This window comes from Scyliorhinus canicula, chromosome 4 (genome assembly GCF_902713615.1).
Source record: "Scyliorhinus canicula chromosome 4, sScyCan1.1, whole genome shotgun sequence".
Taxonomy (NCBI): Eukaryota; Metazoa; Chordata; class Chondrichthyes; order Carcharhiniformes; family Scyliorhinidae; genus Scyliorhinus; species Scyliorhinus canicula.
This window is the reverse complement of record NC_052149.1, coordinates 90139213-90152117: the sequence shown is the minus strand read 5'-3', so window position 1 is coordinate 90152117 and position 12905 is coordinate 90139213. Positions and strand designations below refer to the sequence as shown.

General features: G+C 44.6%; 1 protein-coding gene across 2 annotated transcripts in view; it reads right to left on the bottom strand.

Moving 5' to 3' along the window:
• The window catches only part of dbt (dihydrolipoamide branched chain transacylase E2), a 71445-nt gene extending 66331 nt beyond the window's left edge, over positions 1-5114 (bottom strand). Inside the window, exon 1 of one of the 2 annotated variants that reach the window (XM_038794762.1) lies at positions 5012-5114. In XM_038794762.1, the coding sequence (XP_038650690.1) occupies positions 5012-5098 (87 nt within the window). In that variant the 5' untranslated portion in view covers positions 5099-5114. The remainder of the gene's footprint in view (positions 1-5011) is intronic. The other variant, XM_038794763.1, reaches the window with a different exon arrangement.
• Between the last annotated feature and the right edge of the window lie 7791 nt (positions 5115-12905).

Genomic DNA, 12905 nt, shown 5'->3' with positions numbered 1-12905 from the left:
TACTTAAATGGAGAAAGATTATAGAAAACAAAGAGGGATTTTCTGCATAAATCACAAAAAAACTAGCATGCAAGTTCAGCAGGAAACTAACTGGGAAGGCAAATGGAACGCTGGCCTTTATTTCAAAGGGAATGGAGTATAAAAATAAATAAATCTTACTAAATGATACAAGGCCCTAGTTAGATCACACCTGGAATACAGTTAACAGTTTGGTCGCCTTATCTAAGGAGAGGTATACTGGCATTGGAGGAGGATCACTAGGTTGATCCCAGGTATGGAGAGATTTTCTTATGAGGAGGGGTTGACTAGGTTGAACCTGCACTCATTAGAGTTTAGTAGACTAAGAGGTAACCTTCTTGAGACTTGTAGGATTCTCAGGGGCTTGAAATGGTAGATGCTTAGAGGTAGTTTCCCCTTGTGGGGGAGTCTAGGACCAGAGGGCATAATCTCAGAGTAAAGGGTGGCCGATTTAAAACAGAATTGAGGAGAAATTTATTCTCGGAGCATAGTGAATCTGTGGAATTTATTACCGCAGAGAGCTGTAAAGGCTGGGTCGTTAAGTATATTCAAGGCTGAGACAGAGAGATTTTAATCAATAAGAAAATCAAAAGTTATGGGAGATAAAGCAGGAAAAGTGGAGTTGAGGATTATATCAAATTAGTCATGATGTCATTGAATGGCGGAGCAGATACAATGGGCTGAATGGCCTATTTCTGCTCATATGACCTGTGGGCCTCTGCACTCTCTCCAGAGCAATTATGTGCTTCCTGTAATGTGGTGACCAGAAGTGTAGACAAAAATTCTAGTTGTGGCCTAACCAGCCTTTCATACAGTTCCAGCAATAGATCCCTACTTTTGTATTCAATACCTCCTTCAATAAAAGGCATTCCATGCGCTTCCTTTACCACCTTATCCACATGTCCTATCAACTTCACGGACTTGTGGACATGTACTCCAGGGTCTCTCACTTCTTCTCCCCCTTTCAATATCCTCCTGTTTGTTGAGTATTCCTTGCTTTGTTTGTCCGCCACAAATGTATAACTTCACACTTCTTGGGATTGAATTTCATTTGCCACTTTTCTGCCCGCTCAACCAAACCATTTAGATCACTCTGGAGACAACAGCTAACCTCTTCACTATCAACTACATGACCAATTTGGGTGTCATCTGCAAATTTCCCAATCATGCCTCCCACATTTTTTAAAAATTTAGATTACCCAATTCATTTTTTCCAATTAAGGGGCAATTTAGCGTGGCCAATCCACCTACTCTGCACATCTTTGGGTTGTGGGGGCGAAACCCACGCAAACACGGAGAGAATGTGCAAACTCCACACGGACAGTGACCCAGAGCCGGGATCGAACCTGGGACCTCGGTGCCGTGAGGCAGCAATGCTAACCCACTGCACCACCATGCGGCCTGCCTCCCACATTCAAGTCCAAATCATTAATAAATACAACAAACAGCAAGGGCCCCCAAGACTGAGCCCTGTGGAACACCACTAAAAACCATTTTCAATTTGCAATATCAACCATTACCCTTTCTTTCCTGTCACTGAGCCAATTTTGGATCCAATTTGCCACCTTCCACTGTATCCTATGTTATTTCACTTTTCTGACATGTCCGCCACGTGGGGCTTCGTCAAATGCCTTAATAAAATCCACGAAGACAACATCCACTGCACTTCCTTAAACAATCCTTTTATTACTTCCCTAAAAAAATTGCATTTGTAATTTCCCAATCTTCTCCGAACAAAGCCATGCTGACTATCCCTATCAATTCGTACCCAAGTTACAGTTTATCCTGTCTCTCAAAATTGATTCCAACAATTTGCTCACTACTGAAGTCAGACTGACTGCCTATAATTATCTGGCTAATCCCTCACACCCATTTTAAATAACAGGACAGTGTTCATCGACCTCCAAACTTCTGGTACCTTTCTTGTATAGATTATAGAATTATAGAACAGTACAGCACTGAACAAGCCCTTCGGCCCTCGATGTTGTGCCGAGCAATGATCACCCTACTCAAACCCACGTATCCACCCTATACCCGTAACCCAACAACTCCCCCCCCCCTTAACCTTACTATTAGGACACTACGGGCAATTTAGCATGGCCAATCCACCTAACCCGCACATCTTTGGACTGTGGGAGGAAACCGGAGCACCCGGAGGAAACCCACGCACACACGGGGAGGACGTGCAGACTCCACACAGACAGTGACCCAGCCGGGAATCGAACCTGGGACCCTGGAGAGGGTTTCCCGACATTACAGGAGTTTGACTTGCCAGGAGGGAACGGATTTTGGTATCCTCAAGTGCGGGACTTTGTACGGAGGCAGGTCCCAAGCTTTCCTCGCCTCCCCGAGGGGACTGCAGGATAAAGTGCTGTCAAAAACAGGGGTTGGAGGTGGGAAGGTTTCGGACATATACAGGGAATTGTTAGAGTGGGAAGGGGCCCCTATCAGAGGGGTGAAGAGGAAGTGGGAAGAGGAGTTGGGAGGGGAGCTGGAAACTGAACTATGGGAAAAAGCCTTGAAAAGGGTAAATGCATCCTCGTCCTGTGCTAGACTCAGCTTGATTCAGTTCAAGGTAGTTCACAGGGCCCACATAACGATAGCCCGGAGGAGTAGGTTCTTCGAGGAGGTGGAGGACAGATGTGGGCAGTGTGGGGGTAGTCCGGCCAACCATGTCTTGGGCATGTCTGAAACTGAGGGAATTATGGCGGGGATTTGCGATGTTATGTCGGAGGTCCTGGAAGGTAGGGCAACTCCGAGTCCAGAATTAGCAATATTTGAGGTGTCGGAAGATCCGGGGTCAAAGGAAGGGGAGGCCAATATTTTAGCCTTCTCCCTGATAGCTTGGAGACGGATGTTGCTCAGATGGAGGGACTCGGAGCCCCCAAAATCAGGAGTGTGGGTCAGCGATATGGTTGAGTTTCTCAGTCTGGAGAAAATCAAGTTTGCTTTAAGAGGATCAATACAGGGATTCGCCCGGAGTTGGCAGCCATTCATCGATTTCATTAACAAAACTGAACGTCAGCAGTAAGGGGGAAAGAGCAAAATGGGGGAGGACGAAAATAGGAGGCATGGTAATGTTAAATAAGGACCAGGAATTTAGTATACGGGTAATTGAGGATAGGGCGGGAGAAGTGGGGTGCGTGGTTTATTGTGTGTTGTTATTTTAGGGGGCATTTTGTGCGTCGACCCGCACGGTTGTTTTAGAAATGTCAATATGTTAAATTGTGAAAATTACAAATGCTTCAATAAAATATTTTTTTAAAAGATTAATTAAATCTGCCTCATTATATTATACTAGATCTCTAAGATAAAGTTTATCAATAGCAGGTTCCACCATATAATGTTCCAGAAAAGCATACTGCAAAAGGGGCTGTTTAGCACAGGGCTAAATCGCTGGCTTTGAAAGCAGACCAAGGCAGGACAGCAGCACGGTTCAATTCCCGTACCAGCCTCCCCGAACAGGCGCCGGAATGTGGCGACTAGGGGCTTTTCACAGTAACTTCATTTGAAGGCTACTTGTGACAATAAGCGATTTTCATTTCATTTCAAATCACCTTTCCCAATTTGGATTAGTCCAGTCTATATAATGATTAAAAGTCCTGCACAATTATGACATTGACTTTGTTACAAAATCCAAGTTCCTCTTGATTAACGGTCTGCCCAAAATTATAACTCCTGTTCGGGGATCTATAAACTACTCCCACCAGTGTTTTCTGACTCTGTTACTCCTAACCAGGAGGCACGGTAGCACAGTGGTTAGCACTGTCATTTCACAGCTCCAGGGTCCAAGGTTCGAATGCTGGCTTGGTCATTGTCTGTGCGGAGTTTGCACGTTCTCCCCGTGTCTTCGTGGGTTTCCTCCAGATGCTCCAGTTTTTTCCCACAGTCCAAAGATGTGCAGGTTAGGTGGACTGGCCATGCTAAATTGCCCTTAGTGTAAAAAAAAAAGGGTAGGTGGGCTTACTGGGTTACAGGGATAGTGTGGAGGTATGGGTTTAAGCGGGGTGCTCTTTCCAAGGGCCAATGCAGACTTGATGGGCTGAGTGGCCTCCTTCTGCACTGTAAATTCTATGATTCTAATCTCCACCCACAGAGATTCTACTTTCAGATCTTCTGAGCCAAGATTCTCTCTCACTTACCATCCTTTTCAGGCAATTATTATCCCAGCCACCTCAGTTCAATGTCTGAAACAGGACAGTGTTATCCATCAGCATTAATTCTTCCTGCTACCTTGAGCCAGATAATTTGACACATTTTTCTTCTGAAGTCTAATATTGAAATTGCATTGTTCACATCACCCAATAACTCTTTCACGGCAACATTGTTGGCTACTGCACAACCTACCCTCTTTGGCAGATGCGATTGATTCACCTACAGTTTCTGTCAACACTATTTCCTTATCTCATTCATTAACACCTCTCAACCTCACCTTTAACCTTTCCTAACTTTGACACACACTGCACAGCAAATCAAAATACATCTAGAGATGAGGTACAGCACATCTATACAGTATAGGAAAAATGGATGAGACTGCAGTCAATGAGAAATTGCAGCTCAATGCTCCCGTAGTGCAATAAACACATAACACCGCACTGTTCATTTGAATGAATTCGCATATCACCAGTAAATAAGTAAGGAATGTAATGAAATCAGTCACGTTGTACAGCATAATGGGGCAGTTTGTAATGTGAGGGACTAATGACTCTCTTCAGAAGTAACTTGTACCACGAGCTCTTTCTAACCCACTCGGAGCTGCCGATGAACAGTTTGTTTTGAGGTTGCGAGTTGACAGTTCAGGCTCGGGTACCGACATTGGGTTTGCTCCAAGCAGCAGGAAAGAGACAGACAAGGGCAACCAGGCACCATCGGCAGCTCGGAGAAGCAGCACCAGCTCCCGCTGCACCAAACCCACACCCCACATAAACTCAACTGTCCCACTCCAATCCAGGTGACTACTGCCACCGGACTGTAAATTCCCCTTGACAAGTACCTGTCGGAGCGCAGTCCTGCTGGTACCGAATCGCAACCTGACACTCACGCTCCCCAAAACGTTCCTAACAGTCCGCAGGGCCGCCATCTTACCCGGAACTGAGGTCAGGACAGCGTCAGCGCCAGGAGCCCAGCGGGGTCTGCCCTGCGTCCGGTTGATGTAGCAGAGAAAAGAAGGAACCAGCAACGGAATAGAGCCCATATACCAACACAATGTGCAATGCAATAGAGCCAATATACCAACACACCGTGCAATGTAATAAAGCCCATATACCAACACACCATGCAATGCAATAGTCCATATACCAACACAGTGTGCAATGCAGTAAAGCCCATATACCAACAGTGTGCAATGCAATAGAGCCCATATACCAACCCACCGTGCAATGCATTAGAGCCCATATACCAACCCAGCATGCAATGCCATGTCCATATGCCAACAATGTGCAATGCTTTACTGTCCAAAAATCAGAACTGTGCAATGCAATAGAGTCTGGACACCAACAACAGTGTGCAATGCAATAGAATCCATATACCAGCAACAGTGTATAATACACCAGAGTCCATGCACAAGCAACAATGTGCATCCAATAGAGTCCATATACCAGCAAGAGCACAATCCATTAGAGCCTATATGCCAGCAATGGTGTGCGTTGCAATGGAGTCCATGTATGACTCTACAACTCTATGTACAAGCAGCAGTGTGCATTCAAATAGAGCCCATATACCAGCAACAGTATGCATTTCAGAAGAGTCCATATACCAACTTATTGTGTAATTCATTAGAATTCATGGACGAGCAACAGCTCGCAATCCAATCGGGTTCAAAGTGCTGTTGTTCAGTATGGTAGCACAGTGGTTAGAACTGTTGCTTCACAGCTCCAGAGTCCTAGGTTTGATTCCCGCTTGGGCCACTGTGCGAAGTCTGCACGTTCTCCCCGTGTCTGCGTGGGTTTCCTCCAGGTGCTCCAGTTTCCTCCTACATGCCCCGAAAGACGTGCTGTTAGGTAACTTGGACATTCTGAATTCACCCTCAGTGTACCCGAACAGGCGCCGGAGTGTGGTGACTTGGGGATTTTCACAGTAACTTCATTGCAGTGTTAATGTAAGCCTGCTTGTGACACTAATAAAGATCATTATTATCAACTTTTGTTTACACCACCAATGTTTTGATTTCAAAATACTTTTTTTCACTCAGAAACCCTTCAATAGACTCACACCATTAAAGGGGCTGGTTCAATTCATGTTTGGTTTCTAAAGTAAGAAAGAGATCATTGGCAGGCTGTGAAGGAGAATACATTGATGTGAAGGACATCGCCTTTGTTTCTGTTTGGCTAATGGGAAGACATGAATAAACTTGCAGAATGGATATTTAAATGGCAAATTAATTTTAACTTAATTTTGGTGGCAGAAAAGGGCAACGTACACTCCTGAGGAAATAAGAGTCTGAATGGCACAGAGAAGCAAAGAGGTATAGGTGTGAAGATAGACAAATCTCTAAAAATAGCAACACAGGTTAATAAATGGAAAATAATTGAAAAGCAAAGAAGCTATGGTGAACTTGTATTGAGCATTGGTTGGATCACACTTAAAAGTGTGCTAAATTTTGACTTCCATATCATACAAAGGATGAAGATACTAGAGGAGAAGCAAAAAAAATTTACTTTCCAGATGTGGTCTCCCAAAGCCCTTTTTTGAAATATTTTGCTTCCTTGTTTGTCCATGGATAATTTCACACATCCCCAGATTATAGTCCATCTGTTCACTCATTATAATTTATATAATTTTGCAAACTCTTTACAATCTCTTCACAGCTTATAGGTACATAGAAGATCGGAGGAGGTGGAGGCCTGTTGGCCCTTTGAGCCTGCTCCGCTATTTATCACGATCATGGCTGATCACCCAACTCAATAGCCTAATCCTGCTTTCTCCCCATAACCTTTGACCCCATTCTCCCCAAGTGCTATATCTAGCCGCCTCTTGAATATATTCAATGTTTCGCATAAATTAGTTCCTGTGGTAATGAATTTCACAGGCTCACTGCTCTTTGGGTGAAGAAATGTCTCCTCATCTCTGTCCAAAATGGTTTGCCCTGAATTCTCAGACTGTGACCCCTGGTTCTGGACACACCCATCATTGGGAACATCTTCCCTGCATCTACCCTGACTAGTCCTGTTAGAGTTTTATATGTCTGTATGAGATTTTCCCTCATTCTTTTGAACTCCAGTGAAAACAATCCCAACCTAGTCAATCTCTCCTCATATGACAGTCCCGCCATCCCTGGAATCAGTCTGGTAAACCTTTGCTGCACTCCCTTGAGAGCAAGAACATCCTTCCTCAGAAAAGGAGACCAAAACTGCACGTGATATTCTAGGTGTGGCCTCACCAAGGCCCAGTATAATTGCAGCAACACATCCCTGCTTCCGTACTCGAACCCTCTTGCAATGAAGGCCAACATACTATTAGCCTTCTTTACCACCTGCTGCACCTGCATGCTTACCTTCAGTGACTGGTGCACAAGGACATCAGGTCCCGCTGCACATCCACTCTCCCAATTTGCAACCGTTCAGGTAGTAAACTGCCTTCCTGTTTTTGCTTCCAAAGTGAATAACATCAGACGTATCAAAATTATACTACATCTGCCATTGATTTGCCCACTCGCCCAACCTTTCCAGATCATCCAACTTTGTGATAACAGTAAACTTTGATACATTGCATTCGGGTTCCTCATCTAAATCATTGGTATCGATTGTAAATTGCTGAGGCCAAACACTGATTCTAGCAGCACTCCAGTAGTTAAACCCTGTTAACCTGAAACATGTCATTTATTCTTATTCTCTGTTTTCTATCATCATCATTCCTGGGTATGTCCTGTCTCACTGGCAGGACAGACCCAGCAGAGATGGTGACATAGTGGTATACAGTCGGGAGGGAGTTACCCAGGGAGCTCTCAACATCGACGCTGGACCCCATGAAATCTCATGGCTTCAGGTTAAACATGGACAAGGAAACCTCCTGCTGATTACCACATACTGGCTGTAATGATAATCATAAGCAATTCTGTATGTTAATATGTTGGACCTCCAACCAGCAGGTGACAGTAGAACCACACCACGTGACACTGCTACCTTGGGGTGCCTGGGTGAGGAGTCATCATGGATAATAGTGCTTTGTATTAGTTCTCATATTCCAGTGGATAACAGTTTAAAGTTTGTTAGTAGTAATAGTATTATTTTCTACCCACGTTATTGATATTTAATAAATCTCAACCAGTCACGGACTGGACATTCTTTAGTGCATTGACTCAATTATTGCAATGCACTAGAACGTAACATGACACCAGAAGTGGTGATCTACGAATTGAAGATCTGAAGTAAAGAACTTAGGAGATGGTACTACTAAAAAAAAATCTACTAATCGACGAAGAGCATCAAAAGAACAAATCTCAATGTTCAACTGGTCACCGAAGGAAAAGATGGATAGCTTGAAAACACCACAAAGTCTTTGTGTAACTGGTAATGTAGATGCAAATTGGTGTGCTTTTAAGCAGCAGTTCACATTGTATGTGGCAGCCTTAGATCTACAAGTGAAATGCAACGAAAAATGAAAATCGCTTATTGTCACGAGTAGGCTTCAATGACGTTACTGTGAAAATCGGGAATGAAGCCGACACACCCAAAAGTAAAACGTGGCTTCAACAGCGGCGGATATTTTAAGCGATTGTCAGACGCCACCATTTTGTGTAAGTGGTGTGAAAATAGACACTTACAGAGGCAATGTCCCGCCTTTGTGAAAATATGTGCGAAGTGCATGGGCAAAAACCACTTCCCAAGCAGTGTTTTTCTAGCAAGAAAATCGATTTTTTAAAAATCATGAACGCCATTGATGAAATTAATTTAGAGGGCGCATTCTTCGCTGATGTTGTTTCTAATGCAGACAGGGCCAACCAAGCCAAACAAAGTAAAATGTCTTCTAAAATAAGAAGTAGTAATAATGTAATAATGAAGCATCTACTGTAAAAAAAGTTAACAGTACAGTTTCTTTGCTTATAAATCAAACATTTATAAATGCCAAACTCGACACAGGAGTGAGAGCGAATTTCATCAGTATCATGGATAGTGAAGCGATGAGAATCAAGCCCAAGATTTTGAAGAGACAAGTATTTTTTACAGATTACAATGGTCAAAGGATTAATTCTTTAGGCATGTGTGAGCTTGAAGTTCAAGTAAAAAATAGAATCCATAAAGTGAAGTTTCCAATTGTAGTCATAGATTGTGAATCGTTACTAGGTGTGGAAGCTTGTGAAACACTTCAGTTTGTCAATAGAGTATATAGTGCTGATGATGATTTGAATGCGCGCTGTGAATCGGTGGATTCAATACTACAAGCATTTCCAGAGATTTTTCAAGGTTTCGGTGTCTTGACATTTACTTCCACTAAAGGATAACGTTCAACCCATAATACATGCGCCTAGAAGAGTACCAGCACCATTAAGAGATTGGTTGAAAGCTGAACTTGATAGAATGACGAATCTGGGGATTATTAAGAAAATCGGAGAACCAACAGATTGGGTAAAGTCAATGGTCTGTGTTAAGAAAGGCAAGAACAATTTAAGAATATGCAGTGATCCTAAACCCTCGATGCCAACATCAAGCGAGAACACTATCCCCAATACCAAACCGTGAAGAAATAACAAGCAAAATGTCAGGTGCAACGAGCTTCAGTAAACTGGATGCATTGCAGGGTTTTTGGCCACTCAAATTGTATCAAGAGAGTACAGAGTATTGTACGTTTAACACTCCATTTGGGCGCTTCTGTTTTCTTCAAATGCCTTTTGGGATAATATCCCCATCAGGGCAATGGAACACATTGTGGAAGATATTCAAGGAGTTTGTGTGCATGTTGACGATAGAATAGTATGGGGTTCTATGAAGGAAAAACATAATGACTGACTCATCAAAGTACTACAGAGTGTTAAGAAGTATGGGCTAAGGTTGAACAAAACCAAGTGTCAATTTTGTGACAAAGGAATCATGTTTCTGGGGGACAAATTGTCTGCTCAAGGCGCACAACCCGATCAAATGAAAATACAAGCAATACTGAATATGCCACGACCGTCAGACAAGAAAAGAGTTCTGAGGATATTAGGAATGATCAACTTTATAGGCAAATTTATTCCAAATTTGTCAGCAAAGACAACATGTCTGAGAGAAGTTATCAAGAAAATGAGTAATTTTGAATGGACAGATAAGCATCATGCTGCATGAGCAAGAATGGCTTACTCTGACGACAGCTTTGACAACTGTTCCAATGCTAGCCTTTATAGACCCGACTAAAAAAATAAACATCTCGACTGATGCGTCAAAGGATGGATTAGGTGCAGTTTTGTTACAGCAGGAAGATGGAGAGGATTGGAAGCCAGTTGCCTATGCATCTAGGTCGATGACCAACTGAGTGGCAAATGCTCAAATTGTGAAGGAATGGCTGGGACTAGTTAATGGCTTGGAGAAGTTTCACAGCTATGTGTATGGCCTACCAACCTTTTCTGGTAGAAACAGATCACAGACCATTGGTACCCATCATCAAAAAATACCGAAATGAGATGTCGCCACACATCTAGAGAATAATGATGAAGCTCCAGCGGCATGAGTTTGACCTAATTTACACTCCAGGCAAGCACATTGTAGTTGCAGATGCACTATCAAGAGCTACAACCGTGCAGGAAGGCAATCATATTGAAGATGATGTGCAAGTGCATGTCAATATGATAATAGAGTTAATGCCGGTGTCGGATGAAAAATCAAATCTAATAATGGCAGAAACCAAAAAGGATGAAGTTCTGCAGATAGTAATAAAGAATCGCAACAAGGGATGGAGAAAAGGGTCAAGTTCAAAGTGCCACAGCATCAGAGCCAAACTAAGTGTAGCCAATTGATTCCTACTAAGTCAACAAAGAATAATAATACCACAGTCTCTGCGAGCCGAGATTTTACAAAAAAATTAATGAGGGCCTCCTCAAAATTAAAAAGTGTAAAATGAGAGCACGAGGCACAGGATTTTGGCCAGAGTTTAACAAGGATATTCAAAGGATGGTAGAGGAATACACAACTTGTCAAAATTCCAACATAAACAAATGGAAGAACCACTGCAGATGGGCGACATTGTAACACCTCCATTGCAGAAAGTAGGGACAAACCTGTTTTATCTTGAAGGGAAAGAGTATTTACTGGTCGTAGATTACTTTTCCAATTTTCCTGAAGTGGCACATGTATCCAGCTATCTATATACTGAAGCTATCTCTGCTCGTCATGGCATTTTACAGGTTGTCATGAGTGACAATGGTCATCGATATTTCAGTTGCACATATGGATCATCCTGGCTGTCCATCGATTTTTAAAGTAATTGTTTTGCTATTTGCACACCTTTCTCCGCTTTTCCATTTGACTGGATATAAAGGACTGGATGTGACATGCTTGAAGTCGTACATGCGCAAATTCCCTCCATTCCTGACAACTGAAATATCGATGACCATTGTCACTCGAGACGCCCAAACCAGAAGTCTGACCCCAACCTCGATTTGGACCCAACCTGGACCTTGGAGCGCTCGACCTGGCCTAGGAGCCGACGCCAACCCCTGGACCGCCTGATCCAGCTGCCGAAGCACCCTACCTGACCTTCGACCACAAGACCTGACCCAGAGAGGCCTACCCAGCGACCGATCCGGAGAGGCTCGCCCACCGACCCGGCTTACTGGAGGATGGAGGGAAGAATCCAAGTGGAGGCCCGACCAGGCCTACACCCAAGGACCAAATCCAGGATCGCCCAAGCAGACCACCAACGCTGGAGCCGGACACGAGACCCAAGTTGACCTCCTGCGACCCAATCCTGGAACAAAGACCCCCGGAACGGCGCAGACCCTGCGAGAGGACCTGAACGCACCACGAGGTAGACTTAGGTATGTGGAATCCTGGGGCCTAACCCAATCACAAACATGTCCCCCGGCAACCCCAAAATCGCAACCAGAACCCAGACCCTGCTGGACGTGACCCTGAAAACGAAACCAGCGCCCCGGCCCCCGCCAGACACAACCACCTACCTTCCACAAGGTCAGACTTCTCCCACCAGATTCCGGGACCACCCGGACACAGCCGCCAACCGAGGAAACAAGGGAAGCGTGACGGTCTACAGGTGAGATGAAAGCAACGCGGTTTCAAGACTCCTCTCCCCAGCATAGTCCTGGCAAATGTCCAAGCGATTGAAAACAAACTGGACAAACTTTTTTTAAAATGTTTTTATTCTCCATTTTCACATTTTCCTCCATAATTCCCACCCCACCCCCAAACAGTAAACGGTAACAAATACAACGTCAATCCCCTTAACAATAACAACGATCCCATCCTCCCACCACCCCAAACAATGGCCCACCTGTCAATAGATGCATCCAATAAAACAAACCCTCCCACGGTGGAAACCAAGAAAACCAAGGAGAAAAAAGAAAGGAGTCCGGGACCGTCCATGGTCACCCGAGAGTCCACTCCCCCCCCCCCCCCCCCCCCCCCCCCCCCCCCAACACTCAACGCCGTCCAACCTCCGAAAGAGTACCGTAGGTGATACCCAAGAGTTGTAAACCCCTCCCCTCCCCTCCAACTCCTCCCGCCCACTGCCTCTTGTAAAACTCCTTCCCCCAACCTCGGTTCCTTCCCCCCAACTTTCCACTCCGGCTAGACCACTCGGACCCTGTCCTGCCAGGCTCCGATGGCCGCAGCCCCTCTCCCCACCTCACTCCCGTTCACTGGCCGGTTTAAACCGGCCAGCGCGGAGGCCCCCGCCCGGGTCCCTTTCCCCCTTGCCCGGCCCAAGGAAAGCCCAGAAATCCCGTTTTAGCACGCACACCC